Genomic DNA, 26,162 nt, shown 5'->3' with positions numbered 1-26,162 from the left:
CAAGACCTAGGTAATCCCAAAAGTTGATGGGCAAAAGACTGAAGTCTTTGTGAAGATGGTGGGACCACAGCCGTACAGCTGCATTAGCTGCAGGGTGTACCTGGGCACGTAATCCCGTACAGAGGAAGGCTTTGGATCAGCACTAGCTCATGCTTGGCAAGCTCAGCACATGTGCAGGATTTCATGCTGGTGCTGAGTTTCTTCTTGTTAACAAGGTGGGAAAGGTAGGAACTGTCTCGGAAGCTTCCATGGCTTTTTGTTACCATTTGTTGAGCCATTGCTGAGGTGTTTGCAATGTCCTGCTGAGCTGACAAAAATCAAAGGAGACTCTTAGGGCTGCGTGTTTCCCATCTTCCTGTGGACCCTTAAGTACAGTGACTACAGCAGTGTGGGCAATGTGTTAATCACAGAAAAGTCAGATGTTTATCACCCAGTGGGCTTGCTCTGCTTCCTCCAGTGAGCATGTCAGCCAGCTTCTTAAGCACAACCCAGAATAAATACAAATCAAATCCTGCACAACAACAGCATGCTAAATTCACTGTTTGGGAAGTTTCTGACGAGCACTTCTTGTAGCAGGTATCTGACTTTTCTGCCTCACCCTTCTGCTATATGAGCTTTGTATGCTTTAGTCCTCTTGCTTTTTTTTCCCTTTCAAGCTCTAAAGGCAGCTGTTCTGCACCTCCACATGTTGCTGACTTTGCTTCAGCTCCTGACTTTGCTTCTGTTGGTGCATTAAGGACTGGGAACAGCACACAGACACTGTCTTTCCCCTGCTAGTCTGAATCAAACTCCTGCAAACTTACTTTTGTTGGGGAATTAAGCACCAAGGTCAAACTGAAACAGTGTAAGCTCTAGCAGGCAGTAAGAGAGCTGTATTAATAAAATTGTGTACATCTGTTCCATGGAGACTTCTATTTGTGCTTTTCAGAGTAATGGTTTCACTCGGGTTCTGTTCTGCTGGGTACCACTCTGCTTCCAGGCTCTGCTGTCCTGTGGGTTTCGCTGCTGGGGGAGGTGGGGGTCAGGAACTTGTACTCTGCTTCTGAACTTTGCTCTTTTTCCCATTCAGTGAGTGTGTAGGATGGTAAAGCTGCTCTGCTCTGTTCCTTGCACCTAGGTACCAGAAGCATTGTCAAGGGCAGGAATGGCAGTAGTGGAGCCAGGTCTGGTGAGCAGCAGCGGGAGGTGATTGCTTATCTCTTCTCTCTCTCCATCTCTTTGCAGTCAGGCTTCCCTTTAATTTCAGACATGTCCTTTTCCCTTAGTGTTACTGATTCCTCTTCTTTAGATTTCCTTCCTTTCATTCCCTCACCGCATGAAATTTCAAAGCACTGATCTTTTCACAGCTGGCAAGAAGTTATTTTGATTCGTGAGGATGAAGTTCAGGTGCAGCCATCTTTACATAACCTTTTTTTAATTGCTCATTAAAGCATAACAAGTTGCTGGTGATTGGAATTAATGTTTTTCACTTTATAGGCAGCAGTGGCATGCTAAGGTCAATGGAACTTCAAAAGCATCTATCAAACATGTGGTTCTCTGGGATTGCACTGCCACTGACAGATGTACATTTTAAACGTAGCTGCTACATGCTCACCTAAGCTGCTCTCTGAGAGCAGAATGAAACTGGAAATGGGGAAGGTACTTGGAAGACTGGATTTTCTTCTGTGAATATAGTTGCTTTTTTCCTTTTAAGGGAAGCAAGCTGCGGCTGATAGCATTGGGAGTGTTTTTCCTGACCTGATCCAGCTGTACAACCTGTGTTTGAGTCCAGGGGATCAGGTAGGAGAGGGTATTAATGGGAAATCACGTAATTCTGGTGCTCTGCCTAGTTTTACAAGCCTGAGATACGGTTTCCAAACCTGAGGACTTCATGGTGCTGTCTGCCTCTTGCCAGTGGAGCAGGGACTGCTATCAGCAGTAGGCAGCGTGCCAGCTCAGTGCAGCCTGTGTTGCAGCATGCCAGCGCAGGAGCTACTGCAGGCAGGGAGCTTCTCAGCCTGCTCCAGGCATTGGAGATGGGTCCTGGTGGTCATTGTTTGCTGCTCTGTATGGGTTGTCCAGCTCTGGAGTGACTTCCTTGGGCAGGCTGAGTTCACACTGCCCAGCATTGCAGAGTGGTGCCCAGAACAGCCTGTGTGTGTTGGCTCAGGCTGGGTTTGGCATTTCCTCCTCTGCATCTGTCCTCTTGGCATTTCTCCTGATGTTGGTAGCTCTGATAATCTTTAGAGCTGTTTCTCTGAGTGTTTTTTTACCAAAGAATGTAATTAGGCTTTGTTGATCCCATCCAGTGGCTCTTTGCAGGCTGCCAGTGCAGTACATCAGGCTGTATCTGCAGCGGGCTGGGCTCTACCCTTGAAAAACCCAGTGGTTTAGATCCATGCGCACTGGAACCTTTGACCATAATTAACTGAAAAAGCTAACATTTTGAGGCCTTTGTTATTTCCAAATAAAAAACCTGTAGAAACTTCTGCCTTTCTTTCCTTTTTGGCACTAATCTGGTGCCTCTGCAAACACTACATATATTAAATTTATGAACTTTTTTTGGATGGAGGGAGGTTGCTGGGCTTTAGGAAGATATACAGTGTTTCCCCCCTTCCCCCCCCCCCCCTTTTTTTTTCCTCTGTCATAGTTGTATATGCAGCTTGACAAGAGATCCTGGCAGCCTGCTTCTCCAGAATAGTAAACAGAGCCAGTGCTGCAGTAGTTTGCAGATAAATAATGTATTACAGCCTGTCAAATAAAGCTTTGAGCAAATACCGCTTTTAAGGGTCATATATTGTGAATCTGAAGATTGCCCCATAAATCATTATTTCCCAGATCCTTTTGATTCCTTATTATGCATACCATGGCTCTCCGAACAGATCACCTTTTTTAACTGCCACTAACCCTGACAGAATTAGTATTAGCAATATTCCTGCTATTGATGTTTGTTTAACCAGTATAACTAATCCCTCAACAGTTTTTCTCTGCACCCAAAAGTCCTTGTATATTTTATTTTCTTTTTTGCTATCTCAGTTGGAAATGTGGCACATGTGCATTCAGTTTTTAGATGCTTGCTTTGAGATTTTTAGGGAATACATACTTTCTTTGATTGGTCTTTGGAAGCCTTCCTGGAAATTGAAGAGCCAGTTAAAATACAGATAGATATTTTGGTAATGTGAGTGTTTACAGAGGATAGAAATTATAGTGCCAGGATGCCTGCTTGCAGCTACTTTGACTTTCAGGAATACCTACATGAAATTTACAGAAGATGGATTTAGGGGTATTTCTGAAAAATAAAAACCTAGTAAGCTGAAGATGCTGATTCTTGCACAGCAGGAGTACTATGCTTCATGGTACTTACTTGTATCCCTCTTAAAACTGATGTGGCTATGTTTAAAGCAAAACCACAAGCAACAACAACAAACAAAACACACAAAAACAACAGTAGCAACAAAAGGCAAAAGAAACCCCCTGCCAAAAACAAACCCAGACAACCCACAGAACCAGGATGTGGACCTATTGGAGTGACTCCAGAGGAGGGCTGCAAAGATGACTGGAGGGCTGGAGTACTTCTCATATGGAGGCAGGCTGAGAGACTTGGGCTTGTTCGGCCTGGAGAAGGCCCCAGGGAGACCTTAAACAGCTTCCAGTGCCTAAAGGGTCCAATAAGATATCTGGGAGGGACTTCTTACAAGGGCAGGTAGTTGACAGGACAAGGGGGAATGGCTTTAAACTGAGAGGGTAGATTTAGATTAGATATTAGGAAAAAATTATTCACTAGGAAGGTGGTGAGACATTGGAACAGCGTGCCCAGAGAAGCTATGGCTGCCCTATCCATGGCAGTGTTCAAGGCCAGGTTGGATGGGGCTTTGAGCAACCTGGTCTAGTGGGAGGTGTCCCTGACCATGGCAGGAGGGCTGGAACTGGATGAGCTTTAAGGTCCCTTCCAACCCAAACCATTCCATGATTCTATTAATATTATCTCCTGGTGTTTATAGACTAGCACAGCTATGCACTAACTTTCTGATGAGCCTGTGCACTAATAGCTATGGGTATAATAGCAGAAAAAGGAACAGAGTCTCCCTTCATCTGTGCGGCTCAGCAGTTGGTATTCCCATTGAAGGATAGGTCTGGGGAATACAGATTCATGTCCCAGAGTACAAACTGAGCTGATTTTCCCATCCTGTCGCACTGGGGCTGCTGGACGAGTTGCACTGTGGAGGTGATTGGCAAACAGCATGGGAGGCACCACTGCTTTTTCTTTGGCATTTCTCTGGGAAAAGTCTGAGCTGTGTCCTCATAGTGCTGCATCATGTTACAGCTGGGTGTGTGTCTCTTGCATTGATGGGCTTCAAGCCTCTTGCTGGTTTTGGTTGATCTTAAATGCCGCTTGAATATATGCTGAGTGCAGTCACTGGAAGGGTATGATGGGTATTTTAACAATCTTCTTCAGCAAACAAGGCAAGCGAAACAAAGTAAGACACCATTCAGTGTACAAACCAAAAATGCAATGCCAGGTTAGGAAGGAGAAGAAACCTCACTTCGCAAGCATGAGATTTTTACATCTATTTGTGGTTATACAATGATTGTAAGCCCTTTGTGAGGGGTTTGGTGTTCTGCTCTCCCTTCCAAAGCAATTGCAGAGCTGGTATTTTTCTCTTGGGCATAGTTCTGTCTGGTGACAGGTATGACGATACTGCTCCCTGTTTTTTAAACAGTTTTTTACACTTGCAGTGTCTGACTGGACAGTGCTTCAGCACTAGGGTTTTAAATAGAAATGTCTCATATTAATGCTATTGGTTATGACAAATTTAACAAGAAGGGAGGAGAGTCAGCTGGAATGAGAGGTCACCACTCATCCCGCTGCACCGAGTCTCAACTGAAAGGGGCAATTCAGCCCTTACCCCACAAGATGCGGTAAGCCAGGGCTGCAGGTCTGTGCTCATAGAGACACAATGCTGTTTGTACCCTAAACTTTTGATTTAAATTACATTTCCTGGTTTCCCATTGTTTCTCAGATTGAAAAAGTCTGAGGTGGGTGGTCTGAGGCTGCGGAGGCATTTATGATGCTTCATGTGCACAGTTAAGGAGGACTCAGAGGAAGTCCTCCTGGCGGAGCCAGATGGCTCCTTAGCCGTTGGAGCTGCTTCATTTCCCAGCAATAAGGCTTGCAGCTAATGGCAGAAGGAGAAATGAAAGGAAATGAATGTCCATGTTTAAGAAGTTCCAGCAGTTGTTTATTTTTAATAAAAATGTTGCTTGTGTTGGTATCTCTGAATTGGTTCAGGCTGGATGCTTCTCAGAAGCTGGCATTTGATTTCCCCCAGGAGAAGATGGATTGAGTTAGTGGGTGGGAAAAAAGTGAAGTCTGAAAGCAGAGAGATTATGAGTCTGTCATTTTATTCTGGATCCTTGTATTGCCTTTGTATAAAGTTACACAATTAAGGGGATGTGGAAGAAAATTGTTTATTTGTCTTTGCTCTTCTCATGTGATAAAGCCTTTCCTCTATGCGTTGAAGATAAGAGTAATTTATTCAGACAGAAAGCTAAGATAGAAGGAACCTTACCCACTTTTCAGCTTATAGAGGAAAATGATGATTGTCCTGTCTGATGGTTTGGGTTGGGTTTGTGGGTTTTTTGTGGTTTTGTTGGTTGTTTTTGGTTTTTGGGGTTTTTTTGGGGGGGGGGGTGTGAGTGTTTAACACATGTTTAAGATTATAGGTAGTCTTTTAAATGATTGTAGAAAGTATGCTAATGTGATATATTGACTGACTACTTCAAGTAGGCTAGCAAAGCTGGGTCAGGTTGGCAGTGGCAGAGTGCTGTGCCCATTTCTCCTGCCTTCTTACTCTCCCATGAAAGCCTTTGATTTCCTTTCAAGTCATGTTGGTTTCTAATTAATTTCAGAAATATTGCTTATTATATTCTAAGCTAATTTCTTACACGTCTCAGGCATCCTGGCTTGCTGTAAGAGCACTGGAGAGCATTATATTTCATTATTACTGTATCTTTGCTGGTGTGCGGATGTAGAATCCGCTACTGGCACCAAGTGGCTGTGGGTGGGAGTTGCTCCAGAGGTGTTGGACTCGCCAGCCATCTGTATTCAGTGTGAAGATGTTGGGGCTGCAGCTCAGAGGGGCATAAGGCACCCTTGTTCCCCCCCCAGCTTCCCTGATGGTGGGTGTCACGTGCGGCAGATGCTCCATCTCACACTGGTCGGTGCACTGTGACGCTGCTGAGCGATTGCTGTGGCTGTGCTTCTCCTTTCTTTAAGATGTATGAAAAAGGCTGTCAGAGGACTTCTTTGCTTGTAATACATCTGTGTGCTCTGCCTTGCATCCCATCCTTGTGGGGTTTGGTGTCTGTCCCATCCTCTCCCCCTCCGCCTCGTGTCCCTTCCCCCTCAAGTTTCTTCGTGAATAAACACGATTGCTAGCACATCAGAAAAAATAGGCAGAATCCTTTCATCTGGATTTTTCTTTTTCTGTATTGTCTTTAAATGACGCCCCCCGCTCATCCGTTCTGTAATTAATTTAAATGTATCTGACACTAGCTTGGAGGCAAGTTTTGAACTTTCTTTACCTGTTACCCTGGCTCTATTGCTTTTTCTTAGTCCAGTGGTGTTTATATTTGAATTTGGAAACTGGTTGTTGACCAGTTCTCACTTGCGTGCAAGCCCCTTTCTAGGCTGGCCTTTACAAATGAACACTGCTGTGTGCCTGTGTATGGGAGAGCATAATGCTCAGAGCTGGCGAGATCCTTGTACTTGAATATTGGAGTTATTTTTAACAGATGCTATAGAAAGGTTTGCCTTCAGGAGGGCTTTCCCCGCCTGCCTTAGCTCATGTCTTTGACAGCTCATGCAGTAGCACTTGTTGATTCCTATTTTCCCAGTAGTACAGAAGACTCACCAGCACCTGGTCTAGACCAGGTTGCCCAAACCCAGAGTTTGGGTGTTTTGCTGCAGCTCTGTCCATCTTTTCCTTTTGCATGAAAGCATGCCAGTAGTACCTGCTGGGAAACTTTTGGGCCAGTACGCTTTGGTTTTCTAATATAAAAGAATTAGTGGGTGCCAAGTGGCATCAGGCAACCTGCTGGGGGCTATTTAGACATACTGGTCCAGCTGCAGCTTGCCAACAAGGAAATCCCTAAAACCCTGGGGACCAAAAACTGAGAAGATGGCCAACAGGAGGAATAAGCATGCTTCCCTGTTGCTTATTCTGTAGCTATAAACATTTAGTAATAGGTGCCACTAAATAAGGTAACTTAGTTTATCAGTTTTCAATAGTGATGTTTGACATGCAGAAGTTAGTTTGCATTTAATCCTGCTTAAAGCAGGGTTGTCTGGCTGCGTGGCTTCAAACATTGATTGGAAATTATAGCGTTATTCTTCATGTACTAACCTTCCCAAGGTAATCCTTAAACTGTAGATGTGTTTTCATCATCTTTTTTTTGAGAAAGCCTGAGTGAGGGGAGCCAAATCACTTGCCAAGACCCTCTGCAGCAGCAGTAGGGCGATCACTTTGAACATCTCTGGGTCATAGCTGACAATGGGAAAGAAAGAGGAGAGCTGGCCTGAAACAATGTTTCATCATTGTGCTCCTGTTAAGACTTCTTCAGCATGGCAGTTGGGAATAATCCTCCTGTATTACCTTAAAGTTGGTACCGAATGTCAGGAGAAAAATGAAGATGAAAAGGTTGAGGAAGGCTGATGTTTTGTGGTGTGAGGAACCCCCAAGGTCTCCATCGTATGACATTTAAAAGTGCCATGTGGGCCACTCAAGCAAAAGCAGAAGGTGCTAAGAAGCAGAATTTGTCCAGTTGGGAGCTGCCTCCTGCCAGCACAGTCCATCCAAATCCCTCCAGTCCTGGCACTCCCATGTATTTCAGATGCAGTAAGAATCACTTAGTATCCCACTGGGAAAAGCAGCAGAAGTCTGGCTGATATTCTAATAATTAAAAAATATTTACCCCCAACTTGGCATTAGCATGGAAACTGTAATACCTTGTTTGTAAGCAGCCTCGTTGTTATATAGCGTAGCTGAAGAGCACTGTATGTTAAAAGCACATATAGCTGCTGCATCTGGAGCTCTGCCTACACAAGGAATGAAAACAAGGCTGGTGGAGCTGCCGGCTTTCATCTCCCCTCCTTCATCTTGGTCAGGTGCCTTGCTGGCTTTTGTGCTAGCGGCGTAATTAAGCATAGAAGTGCGATTGAAGCAGAAATGGTTAACTCATCAAGCAATATATAGTATCAAGTCAGTGGTACTGTGTTGTTCCATAGGAACTGAAAAATTAATTTTGTTGTTAAATGTCACCTTCTGGCTTGTGATCAGCTGTAGTGTGGGTCATATGTTTCCTGATAAAATTGAGGGAAATCAAAAAAGGGATCCTGAATGCTGAGATCTGTAAAACTGAAGTCGGTTGAAGTCTGACATCAATGCTTGTAGAGCCACAAAGAGGTGGGGGGAAAAAGGAAAATATGAAATCTGCATTACTCAGCTAGCAGAGAGCCAGTGCTGCAGCCCAGCACCTTTCCCAATAGATCAAATTCTGTGGATGCTTATTCAGACCTCCAAGCTGGAAGTGCATGTGGAGAATACCTTAGTATTTTATTTCTTCTTGCTCCTCTTTGGAGATCTGTGGACACTAGTTTGGTTTCAAGTTACAGGTAATCATCCTGCCTTTTCAAGTCCAGATCTACAAATGCTGCCCTCCTGTGAGATAAAACAGGAAGGGTCAGATACAAAGACGTCTTCCAGAAGTTTTCCAGGGAATAGCACATAGAGAAAATGTTGACTTATTGATGGAGACAGGCCTGGGGAAAGCAAATACTCAAATGCACTAAGATTTTGTCTTCTTGAGTGTTTCTTGCAATGTTTGGGATGTTTTTGTTGTTGTTACAGTACCTTTTTATGCCCTTACCCTGGGTGGAGCTTTCTGCTGCATGGCTTTGGTTTCACATTCCTTTTCTTTATCTCCCCTTCCAGTTTGAACGGCACGACCCTGTGGAGGGGCGGATCACAGAGCGGCAGTTCGGCAGCATGCTGCTGGCCTACAGTGGGGTGCAGTCCAAGAAGCTCACTGTCATGCTGAAGCAGCTCAAGAAGCACTTCCAAGACGGAGAGGTCAGTAGCATTCATGGCAAATTCAGCATGTTTTGGTGGGGGCAGCCATCCTGTACCATGATGAGAAATGAGTAAGCAATCTCCATCTTCTTAAGAAAAACATGTGTTAAGCAGTGCAGGGACACGCACTGACTTTGCAGATGATAAATACTTTGCCAGCAGCAGACAGATGGGAGAGCAGTGGTCAGTGTCCAGATCACAGTGTAGGCTTATCCCTATTAAAATGGATGCTGCAATTCTCAAAATTTAAATTTTCTGAATGGCGCCCTGGCTCTGGAGCCAAAATAAATATTGAAGCCATGTTCCTAGTTACTGGCTTGACACTGGATTACTTGGCTGCTGCAGATGCGCAGTTTAGTATTTAGTTACTGACTTATGTGAAAAATGATTTGAATTACGATTTAGAAAGGAATAAGTTGCAGATTCTACACCTTAATTTAGTTAATTTAGTGAGAGACATTGGAATAAGACGTATGTATTAGAAGGATGTGCATTTTCAGGTAAGGCAAGTATGGGCAAGTAAGGCAAGCATGGGCTGCTAAATTACTTCAGTATTGGAATTTCATGTCTACTTCTATAAAGACGGATTCTTCTTTTATTAATTAGGTCATAAATAAGCAATTCATCAAAATGAGAATGGATGGAAGGTCTTTGTCTGCATATTGGGTTGGTCGGACTGTTTTGGAGCTGCTTCCTCCTGACATCAGAACTGACATTTATTTCTTAACTGTTTTAGATACAAAGTGTGTTTATAACACGCAAGTGTTGCCAGGGACTAGTCATTTTTTGTCCCTTTTTGGTGCCTGAACTGGGTTCCTGTGATGGGCAGGAATCCTCAGTTCATGTGAAGCCACTCCAGTGACTTTTTCCTCCCCATTTTCTCTCTCTTTCACTGGTGCTGTGGGAGAATTTTGGTGTACTGAAGCAGCAGGGCATGTAACCTAACAGGTCTCTGTTATAGAATCATAAAATCATAGAATCGTTAGGGTTGAAAAGGACCTTAAGATCATCTAGTTCCACCCGCCCCCTGCCATGGGCAGGGACACCTCACACTAAACCATGCCACCCAAAGCTCTGTCCGACCTGGCCTTGAACACCACCAGGGATGGAGCATTCACAGCTTCCTTGGGCAACCCATTCCAGTGTCTCACCACCCTCACAGTAAAGAACTTCTTCCTTATATCCAATCTAAACTTCCCCTGTTTAAGTTTTAACCTGTTACCCCTTGTCCTGTCACTACAGTCCCTGACGAAGAGTCCCTCCCCAGCATCCCTATAGGCCCCCTTCAGGTACTGGAAGGCTGCTATGAGGTCTCCACGCAGACTTCTCCAGGCTGAACCGCCCCAACTTCCTCAGCCTGTCTTCATACGGGAGGTGCTCCAGTCCCCTGATCATCCTCGTGGCCCTCCTCTGGACTTGTTCCAACAGTTCCATGTCCTTTTTATGTTGAGGACACCAGAACTTCACACAATACTCCAGGTGAGGTCTCACAAGAGCAGAGCAGAGGGGCAGGATCACCGCCTTCGACCTGCTGGTCACTCTCCTTTTGATGCAGCCCAGGATACAGTTGGCTTTCTGGGCTGTGAGCACACACTGAAACTGGCTCATGTTCATTTTCTCATCGACCCAACACCCCCAAGTAATTAACTATTAACTGCAAGCAATGCCAAAAAGTTAAAAACTGGAGGAAACCATGAGCGAGCCAAAAGGCCATGCTCAGAGTTGCATTCCTGACAGAGGAGCTGCATTACCTGTAGCTTTGTGTGGCCTTGGGGTGCCAGAAAGAGGATTTTTTTTACCAATTCTGTCATGTTTTGTAGGAAGAATAGGCTTGATAATTATCAGGCTGCTATCAATAGATAGTGTCAGTGTGTCATCAGAGCTGAGGTGCATTGCGTGTTTATATTTGGAAATCTCACTTCTCAAAGTCTTTGTCACTGGCTTGAATAAGACCACTGATGTTTCAAAGGTTGTGTCCTTTTATTTGATCTTGGAGCGAGACACTGCAGATTCAGCTTTTCCAATACCTCTCTTTCCCCTGGGTGCTAATAGGAGTTATTTGATTTCTCATGGAAAAAGTACTTAACGGTGATGTGTGCTTAACAGAATAGTATCAGCTCTGTTGTTAACATTCTCAGACTGTCGATTCTTTTTCTGAAATTTGTATTTTCCTAATATATATATGTGTATATATGTTATTGAACAATAGGTGACTGTATGAGAAATTAGGCAGTGGGAGTTATTTTGGAAGGTTTCTTACAGCAGATGTTTTTTCCTTTCATGTGTAAGCCAAGACCCTGACATCTGTGGCAAAGGAAGAACATTTTGGTTTTACCTTACTCCTCATCCCCAAATCAGCCAGACTGTGTTTCTATTTGCAGATAATCAGATTTAGAGCAAGTCTTTTTTCTTTATTTATTTCAATGACTTTCAAGGAGAGAATTTGGGAAATAGGACAAAAAATGACATTTGCAATGTTGGTGGAAAACACATGATTCCTTAGACCAGGGGGAATGAGACACCCAAAACCCTAAAACAGGACAGCGTCTCTGTTAGCAAGTACAAGATATTTAATGGTTTAAAGCATGCAAGAAGTGCCAGCCACTTTGCACTGGAAGCAGATAAGCCTTTTTTGCAGCCAGGGCAGCTCAAAGTCAGTGCTTATGCAGAGCAAGAGAAATCAGGCCCTGAAATCCTCCACTTTAGCAGGTTTTAGCTCACAGTGAATCCAGCCTGGTGCCTAACTTTGCATTGTCTTTTATTCAAGAGAACTTGTTCTTGAAAGTTTGGGGGGTTCCTTTTTCCCAGGGTATTTTAGAAGACCATATCCCTTGCAGACTTGCGTGCAGTGCTTTGTATCTAATACACTTACGTACTTTTGTTGGATCGCCCTGGTGCAGCTGTCAGTGGTTTTAAGTAGCTTTAATTTTACCCATCTCTTTAGAAACAGGACTGCCATGACAAGAATCATGTTAACCCCTTTTCAGGCTTTCTGGAAAAGTTATTCAGGGATGCACTTGGAAAGTTTTTTTTTTGTAAATGAATGGAGTATTAAACCAGTTTCCAGCTTGAAACTGCAGAAGCTCAATGCTGGCATTGTTTCTTCCTCTGTGTTGGTAACCCAGACATCTGCAGAGCAGATCAGTCTGCTTTGGTCAGGATCTGCTTTACTCCCATCGTATAAAAAAGGAGCAGGGCCCAAGCTATCCACTGCTCTCCCTTTGGCTCCCTGGCCTCAATGAGACATTAAAGCCACCCAGCCAATTTATCCTGCAATACTTTCCAGTCATTGAACACCTTCTAGGTCACAAGTTTACGATGCAAACATGTTTTGCAGGAAGAATTTTTCCCCAAATCCCTTCTTTTCACGCTTCACTACCCTACTTCTATAGCAGCGTAGTATAATTACCTGCACAGTTTACTAACCTCCTGTAACTCCCCTCTACACCAAAAGCAGTAGGGGCTTTGATTTGCTATTGCTTTCCAAAGAAAGAGGAAATTAAATAAAATAATTTTGATAGTGTGATGCTGGGAGGGGAACACCAGTAATTATACCAAATCTACCCAGCGAGCTTTACACTGGAAATACAGTTTACCTCGTGAGTGCTTTCTAATGAAGTCTGCCAGACATCATCTTCATTGTCTGATGCAATTACCTTTTCTGCACAAGGCAACCCTGACAGCCTCCAAAATGTTAAAGCTCTGGGTTTAATCTAACCTGTAGCCACTTTCTGACATCATTATTCTACACACCTGCTTCTGGGAATGGATAACCTGCTTTTATTTTTCTTGAGGGAAAATCCCATCTTACCCTGGATGTGTGAACTCCTCTGCATATTCAGTGGAGCTGCCACACTCCACTTTGTTTAAAATTGCTTACGATTCTCACCTTCAAGCTAGACTTACACAGCTGCTTTTCTCCTAGGAAAAAGGCTGGAGTTGTCAGTAATATTTACAGGCAAGGTATTTGGTTTATGTCTCCCTAACTGCTAGAAAACCAACTTGACTTTTCAGAAACTAGTGATTCAGGTTGTCTTCCACACATGCTTTGGGAGCGGTGTCGTATATTTTTCTGTTGAGGTGGCAGAAGGTGGGAGTGAGATGTAATTCTCCCTGGCTGAAACCTGGGTTCCCAGGTGAAAAGCCCTAATTTTTGCAGAGGTGTTTGAGCTAAGATGCATGTTGCAAGCAGATACATGTTTCTGGAATTAGCCTGCTTATGTATCCTTTGTATTACTTAAATGATTAAAGGATTCAGGCTTATGAATCAACAGCTAGATCTGCGAATGCCTTGAAAGGAGTGGCCATCCAGATCCCATAATCCCTAGTATCCTCCAGATATGCAATTTCTTGTGATTCCAAATTAACCCTAGCTTCTATTATTCTTGGTCTTTCAGTGGAGACATGAATAACTTACAAAGAGTTGAGCAGTGCTGACAGTCATATTGATGGGAAACAGATAAACTCCCATACTCAGACTTCTGAGTAAGGTAATTGTTCTTCTATCGACTTGCCGGTGCAAGCCTGAGGGTGTCCCAGTCTCTGGTTTTATTTTCCTTTTGGTAGCTGGAAAGGAGTTAAAGCTGCTGCTAGCCTCAACTATAACATTCATCAATAAAATATTAAATTGCATAATAGTGATGGCATTTTTGCTACAGAGATTCAGTATCTCTGTCCACATGAAATCCCAGATTTGTAGGATAGCCCCATACATCATTGGTTTAGATTTTTCAGCTGGTGGAAGGACCTTGAGTTTATGTATGTAAGTATGTAAACCTTCCTTGTCAGATCTGGTGTCACACAGAATCACAGAATCACAGAATCCCAAGGGTTGGAAGGGACCTAAAAAGATCATCTAGTCCAACCCCCCTGCAAGAGCAGGGTAACCTACAGTACATCACACAGGAACTTGTCCAGGCGGCCTTGAATATCTCCAGTGTAGGAGACTCCACAACCCCCCTGGGCAACCTGTTCCAGTGCTCTGTCACTCTTACAGTAAAGAAGTTCTTCCTGATGTTAACGTGGAACTTCCTATGTTCCAGTTTACACCCATTGCCCCTTGTCCTATCACTGGATATCACTGAAAAAAGCCATGTGTCCATGTGTGCATGGATCCATGTGTGCATTTTGCTATTTCATCCTTTTTGATCCGGATCCATAAATCCAGGGCTGACAAAGCCTGCTGTTGCATTTGTTGGCGTGCATGCTGTGCAATGTACATCAGTGCTGCATTGCCACATAGTTACAGTGAAGACAGAAACAAGCTGCAAATTTTCTGTAGTTCTGCTTGCAGTTGTAGGGGCACTGTGTCTGTATGAGAAGATCATAAAAAAAATAGGCTTTTTCTTAGAAAAAAAAAAAAAATAGGTGGCTTCTTCCCTGCTTAGAAGTTGTTGGATTACAACAGATCGTATAAATTTATATCTGTCAGTACCCACTGAACGTGTGCCCTTCCATCCAGACCGTGCTTTGCAGCTGGGATTTTTAATATCTTGCTGTATCAGTCTGTTATGCTAGACAGGATAGGAGGAGCCTGAACCTGAACTCCTCTTGATGAGCTGATTTATCTCTTCCAGAGAGGAAAGCTGAGTGGTTGTTACTGTGGTGATGATTTACCTCTCCCTTGGCTCTGGGCTGTGGCTGTGGTGGGAGAGTTTGGAGACTGCAGCCTCTTGTACCAGCACCAAAGCAGTCATGCTGGTGCTAAATAGGCTGATAAAATCTGGTGTCGTGTAGTGCAGCTGGGTAGGAGTCCCAGAGCTGTGCTCTTCAGCAGTTGCTTTCCCAGTGCACTCCTTGCCAGTCGGATTGGTGTGGAGAGGAGTGTGTTGCTTATCTCCTGCCTGCCCATCCACTGTGCTGGGGTGTAGCAGTAGGGCATCTCGGGCTGCCCTTCTCTGACTGTGTGCATGGCTGCAGGCACTCACCAGGCACATGCTTATTTGTCCCAGGGTGAGCTGAGCTTCAGGTGACTGTGCTGCTAAGTAGAGCAGACAGCAATCCAGCTCTGCAGTTATCCTGCAACCAGCAGCAAAGCAAACTGTGGCGCAGCTATACATGTGGTGGTTTGCAGTGTCACCTTCTGTGACACTGGATTAAGACATGGATCTTACCCATGTCCCCAAGACATGGATCCCCCCCAGAGACCCCTGAATCTCTTGGAAGAGACCTTGCAGCGTGTGAACTCCTTCATTATTGTCATTGCAAATGTGCAGGCTTAAAATAAATAAATGAACCTGCTTGCGGTGATCACCTGCATCCCAACCACAGAAGTTGTTGGATCATGGTCTGCTCTTCTGGGCAAGAGCTGGCTGTGGAGCAAGGGCCAGAGAAATTGCCAGGGCTTTTTGGTCACCACTGTTGTTGAGCATGCATGGGGAAGTCCCTTCCCATTGCATGATTGGTGTGGCCAAGAGGGGAGCAGAGGTGGTTAGCAAAAGTACAGGTCACAGACCATATCCTCAGGTGCGAAGGTAGGAGTGTTTTGAGTGTGCAGATGAATTCCCCTCTGGCTACAGCTTTGGGCAGATGAATCATTTTGTCATTTGTAATCCAGGTAATGTCACTTTCTCCTTTTCCCGTCACTGTAAGACCATCTTTTCTCTCTCCCAGGGGCTGACATTTGAGGAGGTGGAGAACTTCTTCACTTTTCTGAAGAACATAAATGACGTGGACACAGCTTTGAGCTTCTACCACATGGCTGGAGCTTCACTTGATAAAGGTATTAAAACTTGAGATGGGCAGGCACTGAAAGCTTGAAGGAGTGCAATTCATGCAGTGTCTTTGGAGTTGGGAAGGTGTCGAATGAACCCAACTGACATGTTAAAAATGTACCGAAATCGCAGTTCCTCCCTGTAATGAGAGGTTTAACTCGCTACAGCCATGGATAAAGAGGGGTTTTAAGCTTTATGCTTCCCCAGTTTTAGATGTAGAGGGGGAAAAAGGCTGAAATGTGTAGCCTGAATAGTGGTAATATTTCAGCAGGACTATTCAGGCCTGATACATGCAGAGGCAAGATGACCTAGTGAGTGTATCACAGGCTCTGGTACCAGATCCCAGGCACACCAGTGTTTCTTCTTCATTGCCATTTCTGAAGTGACCTATTTTTCTCCTTTTACAGAGTACTTGAAATATTGTTAGCAAAGGCAAGCAGTATTATAAGAAATGCTCTTGCAAATTGTGTCTTCTGTAGAGCTCTCTGCGATGAATGTGTCAGAGGCACTAACCATCTGTGGAGCTGGTGGCAGGAGCAAGGTTCAACCCTTGTTCTATTTCACCTTTGCTTAAAAATAAGAGTCTTTGTCTAGAACTAAGAGCTGTAAGAACAGCCAGATGCTGCAGTTCTGATCTGAAATCCAAGTGATGGCAACCACCTTTGGATGTCTCAGGCATGATGGAGGGAAGCAGGGGAAGCATTAAAATGCCATAGAGATCCCAAACTAAGCACTGAAGTCTACTCAGAGCAGGCTCAGATAACCCACAGTCCAGAGGCTGCATGTGGCCAGAAGAGCTGGCAGAATAAACCTCAGAGCTGGTGTTTCCAGGGGACCTTGGTAATACTGCGGTTTGTTGATCAGACCAATACATATCCTTCTTTATCTCATCATGTGTTTTCTTTTCTGAGCTAACCCATATCAGGTTTGTTCTCAGATCCAACACACTGATTAAAAAAACCAAGAGAAATATTGAAACAAAAAATATCCCAGCTCTCTGCTGCCAGGGTCTGTCACAAGTGCTTTTCTTTTCTAGATCTTCTTTTAAGTGATGCTTTTTTTAAGCACTCAGACTGGGAGTATAAAAAAAGAAGATGGCAAACTCTTTAGAAGTTTTGTAGGCTAAGTGAAAACCCTTCTCTAGTGGAAAGTTAAAACTGATTTATTTGGGCAGCTGCAAAATTGGAAGTAAGCTATTCTTCCAACTGCTGCTGTTGTGGGAATATTAAGACTAACAGGTTTTGGGGCAGTGGAATTACGAAGGGAGTCAAATGTGAACAGACCTTCTTACGTTTGACTTTTTATGGGGGAAATCATCTGTACTCTTTGTTTTAGTTCACCATTATCTTAAGACAAAGTTAAAAGAACCTGGTGGGATTTTCTTTCATTTAAAAGCAAAATATGGAGTACGGATGTGCTGTTGCTGTGCAGAGCCCTTTCTGCAGTGTCCCACAAGGAGGTAATAGCCTAGCAAATCCAATTTACTTAATATCAACAGTAAATTAGCAGTTGCCCAATTGTGGAATATGTTTGCATGGAGTATTTAGGTCCGCATGCAGTTGGTAAATCAGTGTGATTTGCTGTTTAATTATGTGCAATTAATGAGCTTCTGCTGGAGCCACAGCCACTGAGCTGGGAGGATTTGGCTGGAGTAAGTAAACCATGGGGAGGGTTGGTGGTGTGCAGGGCATGGTTTCAAGCCACTTACGGGCTTAGCTCTCCCCACATCCCTGTCCCTGCCTGCAGGGTCCCAGCTTTCAAGAGATAATTTTTTGGGGGCTCATGCAGGAGAAAAGGGTTATTCTATAAATCCCTTCCTTGCGTGTGTCTGGTAGCTGACATAAATCACCCTCGCAGCCTTCTGTCCTGCTCAACCCAGAGATGCTCTGGGCAGGAGGCATGAAGAGAGAGGGTTTTGCTGTGGTCCAAATGAAGGTGCAAAGCAAGCTGCAGTAGTACACCTGGGTAATCCCTTTGAAGTAGGCATCTGTCTGCTGTCATGCCTAAATTGTCTGTGCATTACCCGTTTCCATATGTGTGCGCTCAGAGTCTGGATATTGCACACACAAATCAAATAAGCAATAACTGGAGTGTACTCTTATAAAAATCAAGCTTTCATAAGGTTGCTTATTAAAAACCAACAAATGTAAAAATTACTTATCATAGAGGGAGGAGGAAGTGTATTAAATGAATGGCTGCTAACCTAATGCACCAATCATTAGGGTTTTAGAAACATAATTAGGTTAGCACCTAACACTTTTAGAAGGGCCATTTAAAATTTAGGAGTTAAAAAATGGATAGCATCAGACATTGCAACATAGAGTTGCAGTGTTCCAGGCTTGGGGCAGAGAGGCTGGAAAACTGCTCAGTGGAAAAGGAACCGGGGGTGCTGACTGACAGTTGCTGAGCATGAGCCAGCTTGTGCCCAGGCAGCCAGGAAGGCCGACAGCATCCTGGCCTGTATCAGCAATAGTGTGGCCAGCAGGGCCAGGGCAGTGATCATCCCCCTGTGCTCAGCACTGGTGAGGCGGCACCTCCAATACTGTGTTCAGTTCTGGGCTTCTCACTACGAGAAAGACACTGAGGTGCTGGAGCAGGTCCAGAGAAGAGCAACAAAGCTGGTGAAGGGTCTGGAGCACAAATCTTATTGAGGAGCGGCTGAGGGAACTGGGGTGTTTAGTCTGGAGAAGAGAAGGATCGGGGGACCTTATCGCTGTCTACAACAACTACCTGAAAGGACGTTGGAGTGAGGTGGGAGTCGGTCTCTTTTCCCAAGTAACAAGGGATAGAATAAGAGATAACAGCCTCAAGCTGCACCAGGGGTGGTTTAGACTGGGTATTAGGGGAGATTTCTTCACAGAGAGGGTAGTCAGGCATTAGAACAGGCTTCCCAGGGCAGCGTTCGAAAACCGTGTAGATGAGGCCCTCAGTGACATGGTTTAGTGGTGATCTTGGCAGTCCTGGGATAATGGTGGGATTTGGTGATCTTAAAGTTCTTCTCCAACCGAGCTGATTCGGTGAACAGCCATAGCTTGACAACCTGTTTTCTGTGTTAAATTAAGTAGCTGCTTCTTCTAAAAAGGGTCATAAAGCTGCATTTTAATGACCCATAGAATAACACACAGATTATTTGCCAGTCAATCTTTCATTTTACCAGAAACACAATAGCTGTGATTCTCTTAAATCAGAAGCATTACTTGGAAAACTTTCTCAGCATGGGCTTACAGCTGGCAGCAGGACAGGAGCCGAATTTGTCGCTTATTCCCCTTTTGAGGCGAGGGTGTGAATTGCACTTTTTTTTTGGCACCATCTGCAGCCAGACTTTCCAAGCAGCCATTCTGCTGGCACCGCCAGAGAGCCATAATATAACTCCTTTGTGTTTTAGGATAAGGCACAGATGTGTTTTGCTAGAGGTGGGCCAAAGCAAGTGGAGATGGCTGAGCCCACTGCTGGCTCCAGTGGCAAGGCTGGCTTGGTGTTGGGCTGGAGCCCAGGACAGGTTAATGGAAGATCATTTTATTTGAAGTATAGAGTTTGAAAAAGCTGCAGACTTGACAGGGAATTTGAAGGGAAGTAGAAGTGAGTTTTGAGTGCAGCAGGTATTTGTCACTGAATTGCTGCTTACTTTAATCTGCCTTCAAGGCTGGATGAAAGAAGTCAGTCCCCCATGGAGGCGCAGCTCAGATTGCTCCTCTGGAGTAATGGCACGTGGTCAATGCTGGTTATTTGCGTGGGGAGGACTTCTGTAGAGTAGGTGAATTTGGCAGGGGTCTCTTGAGACCCTCTAGTTGAACAGGGTCACCTACAGCAGCTTGCCCAGGGCCCCCTACAGTCAGGTTTTGGATCTCTCCAAGGATGAAAATATCACAGCCTCTCATGGTTAGTAAAAAAGCCTGGATGAGTATTTGAGGTAATTAGTGAGGAGCTGAATAATGAAATCTGGTGTCCTGCAGAGGTAAGACAATGTCATGGGTTGCCACCTTTGCTGACCTCAGACCAGGGCACTGATGCATATATATGTGCATCCTGATGGAGAGGGACCATGGAAGTGCTCAGCACCACGTCCTTAAGCAAGAGTGCTCCAGAACTTGCCTGCCCCTTTGGTTTTAGTACATGCACAATTGCAGTGCAGTGTTTGCTGAGCACTGATGCAATGAGTTGTGTTGCTGTTACAGCAGATGTCTGTCCACAAGGATGTAAGAAATCAGCTCACTAATCCCAAGGACAGGCTCTCCATAAATCACCAGCCCCTGGAAAATGCTGAGTACCTCTCAGTTTAGAAACCACTTTGTGTTGGAATCTCCTTTTTTTACTTATTTATGACTGTGAATCTCACATAAGCAGTGGATTGGATGTGCCTTTGGTCTGGTAGCTCTGCTTTTTTCCCAGAAGCATGATCTCCATGACTTTTCATCATGCTCCTTTTGATGTCAAAGGAGTTTCTACTCAGCTGCAGGGCTGCAGCCTTGCATTTTGTGAAGAAAAAGAAAAACGTGCTGTGCCACAGGATTGCATAGGGTTTATACATCTCTCTTCTGAAAGGACATTTCAGTACATACACATGCAAATGATTTGAAAAGGTTAAACAGAGTTTTACTAGCTCTATTGTTAATGATGGCATCCAACTTTTCCAGCTGGGATGCTTAAAATGAAATGTGCTCATCAACGTGAGACCCTAAATAGCCTGATTTCTGGAAACCCAAAACATGCGTCCTGCCTCTGCAGCCTGGGACCACACAAGGCAGGGACCCCTGCTCGCATCACCCTGGGTGCCATTCTGGAAATGGCAGGAACCCAGCTGCCCGTTATTTTGGCCAAATGTGTGATTAATCTCAAGACAGAGGAAAAAACATGAAGTTTGTCATCTGGCAAGGCTCTCACTTATAGAAAAACCCTGCTTGTAAGCACTTGGTGAGGCATTGGTTGCTCTGCGGTTCTGGGAATTGGAGTGAAAGAAAAAGATAAGACACTAAAAATGCATAAAATAACTCAGATTGCTTATTAAAGGAACCAGTGGGAGACACCAACACTTGCAGTTTCAGTGGTGGACTGTTAAAGCCCTTTTTGGAGGGCTGCTGCCATCTAATGCACTTAACTTGCTTGTGCTGTGGTTCATTCAGTCATGTTGCATCTTGGTGGCAAATTTGTGTGTCTTTAAAAACAGAGGGATGCACGGATGTGATGGCTTGTCCGTGTGCTTAAAACATTAATTCACCCTTTTCCTTTACTATCCAGCTGTGCCACATGTGTGGCACAGTACATTCTGCAGTGTGGCTGGTGCAGGTGGGTTGGGAGAGACACGCAGTCTCACCTCAGGATGGTTGGCAAGGTTTGGGCACAAGGCTGAGGAACAAAATGAATTAAAGTCATCTTTAATGATGCCATTGCCTCTGCCCTCCTCAAGGCAAGCTCTGGCTGCCAGAAGGACACACACAGAAGTAGCAGCCGTATCCTGACTCACTTCAGGACACTTCAGTGACAGGACTGAAATACAGAATAATAACTGCAGACCAGAGCTACATCTGTCATGTAGGAAAGGGCTTTAACTCAAAATGAACAATTACAGGAAACAGCGGGTGCCTACTTGAGATTATTTATATTTTAATCCACCTTTTGTTTCATTTCAGTTTTCTCCTGCACTAGGGATTTTACAGGGAGAAAGGACCTGATGGTGGCTGTGGGTTCTTCCTGGAAAACTCCAAAACTCACTTAGGGAAGCAGAAGTAGGGTGGAAGAAACCAATAATCTGAACATTCATTGAAAGAAAAAAACCCCCAAAACACACACACACAAACCCCCCCACAACACACACGCACAAACAAAAAAAACCAAAACAAAACTACAAACCCCACACTATTAGAAACATTTTATGCAGGTTCTATTTAATCCTGTTATGGTGCAGATCAGGTGCTTATTCTTGACTTCCTGACACATAACTCTTCAAAATTTCTGAAGGGCCAGAGTACCTGAACCCAGAAGGATGCTGTGGATGAGAGCAGATGCTTTGGTTTCAGTCTGATTTTGTGTTGTGCCACTTCACTCTTTTGCCTTGCTGAATGAAGGGGAGCTCTGCAGATAAACATTCATCCTAGTTCCTGTGGGCTTGCTGCTGCAGTGCAAAGTCTCTGTGGATAGGGTTTCCTTGCGTCAGAATTCATAGGGGAACAATTTAACTTAAAATACGTTCACATCCATGCAAAGCCTTTCCATTTTATTGAGTCGGGCAAAGCCCTTTCGTTTTATCAGGTGTCTGGAAGGGAACAGTGTTTCAACGCTGACAAAAGTGACAGCTGAGCTGCTCTTGCCTCCTCTCCTTCCTTCAATTAGCAGCCATCAGAAACAGACTAGAGGGCAGCCAGGCACGCACAAATACCTGTAAGGAAACAGCTAAAACAGCCCAGTGAGTTTGAGGTTTTTTCTTTCTTTATGCAGCAAAACCTACTGCATAACCCTGCCAGACTGATAGCTCCATGGCTTGCTCTTTTCTAGAGGTGTGAATAAAACTACTGCTTGCCTCTTTGCTGATGAGCTCAGCTGCCAGTCTGGGGTGGGGGAAGTGAAATAACTTGTTACAACTATTTTATTGCAAGGTTGACTCTGTCTGCTTGTTGCAGAGCCTGTCACATGAGCCCACAGTCACAGGGAGACCGTGGATGGGTTCATTCTGCAATTATTGGCCCTGGCTTGCTTAACAGGGAGACTGGTTGTTATTACTCCCAACCTGTTGGAATAGCTGGTTCATAGACTATCATCTTTGTAGTTCAGTCAGAAGGAGCTGCCTTGTTGATCAAGCCCATCTGGAGAGCTTTTCCACGTGGTATTTGACAGGGTGCAAACTCCAATTTTTGTAACTTAATTTGGGGGGAAAATACTTCATCTCTGGTTTTAATGTTTATGTCGAACACAGGTATCAGCACGTTGATGCTTACCAGCAGCATAACACCCCATGCAGTGTTGCATTAGGAAGGCAAAGGCTTTGATGAGTGTGATTTTGAGGCATGTATTAAATGGGCTGGGTACGAAGCTTATTTCAAGCCTCTTTGAACATGACATGCTTTTGTAAAGGCAGTTTTCTGTGGAGGAAAAAGAGTCTTCTGCTCCTCTGCCTGTGTTTGCTACAGTTGGCAGATCACAGCATCTCGCTAACCTTGTGCCCTTCCCTCCATTGCAGTGACAATGCAGCAAGTGGCCAAGACAGTTGCCAAGGTGGAGCTCTCCGACCATGTGTGCGACGTCGTGTTTGCACTCTTTGACTGCGATGGTGAGTGACCCCAACCTTGCCTTATTCTCCTGCCCTGCTAGGGAGGGTATTTGATGACACCCAGCTTCCAAGATGTTGATCTTAAAGCACTGGATGCAAGCATTTGGCATGCGCAGGTTCCACCTCCAAACTCTATTTTGTTTAACAAAATGAGCTATTGTGCTCCAGTGTTGGAAATGAGCCTGTCTGGTGTTTTGTTATCTCCAAAGTCCTGGACAAATATCAGCTTAATTAATGGCAGCTCTGTGCTTTGCTGGGAAGCTTGTTGCTTTGCTGGCCCACAGAGGATGTGTGAGCGCTTTGGGGTAGCTTGTTGCCACACTGAAGCAGTCTGGGATTGAGAATTCATGAGAATTGTACTTCATAAGCATTAGTGGAGTCTTTGCCACCAGGGGATGGTGGCAGCAATTCAGACTTGGAAAGCAGCAAAATTCTGCATTTGCCCGGAACTGTCAAGCCAAAACCAGAGACCTTGCTGGCATCCTGGTTCTTCAGCACAGTCAAAGGGAGCTGACAGCTCTGAGTGGCAGCAGCGATACATAAATAGACAGGTTTTTTGCATTCTGATATAAATACTAGCATTTTTAAAGAATTTTTATTCTCTATTGTCCCTCTGGGTTTCAGCACCACCTGCTTCTTTGCACCTTTCTAAGGTTACATCTCTTGTTTTATGCTCTGTGCTTCAGTGCTGAAGAAGTGAACCAAGGATTCTCATCTCATAAGAGAATCTGCTAAATATTTTGATAGCAAACCTTTGGGGAAAAAGACTGTGGTTGCCAGAGGAGTCCCTGAAAGGAAGGAATCAAGTGGAAAAGCAGGCACAGACCTCCTTGTGTGTTTTCACTCTCTCAATGTTTAAAGACGTTACCATGCATGCATCAAAAACCTGCAGCACTGGAGGGAATTTTACTCACCTCTTGATATTTTGCTAGAATTCTGCTGCCCAGATTTGCATTTGGATGTAAGGCAGGAAAAAAAGCTTTCAAATGAAGCAACTTGTTCATGAAATAAAATGATGTGATTCCCCGTATCAGCCAGAGAGGTTCTCTCTTTTGATATGGGGAACCGATGACACTGGTGAGTTTCTTTCTGGAGGGCTGATGATGTCCCTTATGTATCTTCTGTGCCCAAAGGTGGGTTGCTTTCCTTTGCTGCTCCCCAGAAGCTAAAATCAGTGCTGTCAGCTGTGCGCCATAGGCAGGGGAGCAGAACAGGCAACAGGATACGTGTGGCATAGTGGCAGGAGGCATCAGCCCGTCAGCAGAGGCATCAGGCTGTTGTTTGCACTGTGGTGCTGCTGTCCCCTCTGATCAGCCAGTGCCCTAAATAAAAATCCCAGAGGTTTTAATTTATTTGTGGTTAAGCAACTATGGAATAAAATTTGCCCCAATTTACTATAATCTTATTTTTAACGTAAATTTAGTTGACATAATTCTCAGTATCCTCACTAGACTACTTTAATGAACCTTTCCTTCTCCTCCATTAAGAAAAGCCTGTGCTGTTACCCTGTGCTCCTGTAATTTCCTAAACCACTTAAAGCAGAATATTCCCTGTGGCATGGGCATTTGCTTTTGCATCTTCAAGCCCCAGAACTCTGGGCCCTGCAAGACATTGCTGACCTGATGTGGGTCAGCAACCTGTGCTCAGCAGGATATTTTGGGAGGTTGAAGCCAAACATGATTCCAGTTTCTGCAAGAAATGACACTTGCGGCTGCTGCCCTTTAAAGTTAGTGCATGCAGGGAGGAGGTTGTCAGTGGGGTTTAGTGTTTCTAATTTTTTCTTCTTCTCGCAGGGAACGGTGAGCTGAGCAACAAGGAGTTTGTTGCCATAATGAAGCAGCGCCTTATGAGAGGCTTGGAGAAGCCCAAGGACATGGGCTTCACGCGACTCATGCGGGCGATGTGGAAATGTGCCCAGGAGACAGCGTGGGACTTTGCCATGCCCAAGCACTAGTGGGATCAGGCAGGAGTGCCCAGGTTCCCTGTCTCAGCCCTGCCACCACTGCCTGCAGACACCTGCCGGGTGGCACCAGGCTCTGGCAAGCCCAGACTGTTCATAACAGGAGATTTTTGTAAATCAAAGTTAGAAATGAAAGCCTGTTGTATTTGCAGCTTCTGCTTGCCGCTGATGTTCCTCTCAGGAAAAAGAAAAGGACTTTTCTTAGTGTCACCACCTCTGCTTTGTGATGAGTCTTGCCTGCACAGATGGGCATGGAACAGTCTTGTGGGGCTGCACCCAGATCACTTATTTAATGTTATTACAAAATGGCATAGGGTTTATTTTAATTCTTAGATTGCTCCTTAGCAGTGGGACCTAGGAATAGAGGCTGGAGCAGCCAGGTGGTGAGAGCCACCACAGGATTTTTGGTTGGCTGAGTGCTCCATGCTCCCCCAGGCTTTTGGGGAAGGGTGGACAGACCAGATGCATCCACAACTGGGCTGCCTGAGCCAAGGTGCTGCTTCTGGTGGAAGAGCAGTTAAAGGTAGTGGACCAACTGGCTCTCCCACCCATCCTGCCTTGCATAACCAACCTGCTGCCAGCGGGGATCCTTCTCCGAGGGGAATTGTTCTGTAACAGGAGCAGCCTGAAAAATGTTATTTGCCAAGTGTTGTCCTCTCTGTATCACGTAAAGATGTTGCTCATAACATGGCCTGTGGCTTGTCTCTTTTGACTGATTCATGTCTTCACTTAAGGATGGCGGCAAGTCACCAGCGATGGGGTGTTTGGAAGGGGGGTTCAAAAACCATGACTTCCCAGCAGTGGAAAGCCCAGAGCTGCTGTGTTCCATCTAACGCTCGGGCAGCACTCTCTGCTCAGGCGCCGTTCCCTGGACTGTCCCGTTAACGGACGGGTGCGTGGCGGCCGGCTTTGCCCACCCTGCCTGCAGTGATGGCGATTCTGCCCGTCCCGCCTGCTCTCCTCAGCCCCCCGCGGAGCCGCCACCCGTCTGGACGCCATGCGGCCCCCTTCCGGGAGCAGGAGCCCTACCCGAGGGCTGCGGCTGCCATGGCACCGATGGCGGGGCCAGGCTCCGCCCCGATGACACCGGGCGGTGATGACGCCATCAGGCCGCGCGC

General features: G+C 45.1%; 1 protein-coding gene across 4 annotated transcripts in view; it reads left to right on the top strand.

The window, feature by feature from the left end:
- Positions 1-25,754, top strand: part of MICU1 (mitochondrial calcium uptake 1) — a 112,668-nt gene extending 86,914 nt beyond the window's left edge. For all 4 annotated transcript variants that reach the window (XM_065671073.1, XM_065671070.1, XM_065671071.1 and 1 more), the window contains 4 exons: positions 8,973-9,110; positions 15,723-15,831; positions 22,995-23,084; positions 24,878-25,754. In XM_065671073.1, coding sequence (XP_065527145.1) covers positions 8,973-9,110; positions 15,723-15,831; positions 22,995-23,084; positions 24,878-25,038 — 498 coding nt within the window. In that variant the 3' untranslated portion in view covers positions 25,039-25,754. The remainder of the gene's footprint in view (positions 1-8,972; positions 9,111-15,722; positions 15,832-22,994; positions 23,085-24,877) is intronic.
- Positions 25,755-26,162: the final 408 nt, after the last annotated feature.

The sequence above is a fragment of the Lathamus discolor genome, chromosome 3 (assembly GCF_037157495.1).
Source record: "Lathamus discolor isolate bLatDis1 chromosome 3, bLatDis1.hap1, whole genome shotgun sequence".
Taxonomy (NCBI): Eukaryota; Metazoa; Chordata; class Aves; order Psittaciformes; family Psittacidae; genus Lathamus; species Lathamus discolor.
The sequence above is the reverse complement of the archived record's forward strand: the minus strand, read 5'-3'. Positions and strand labels throughout refer to the sequence as shown.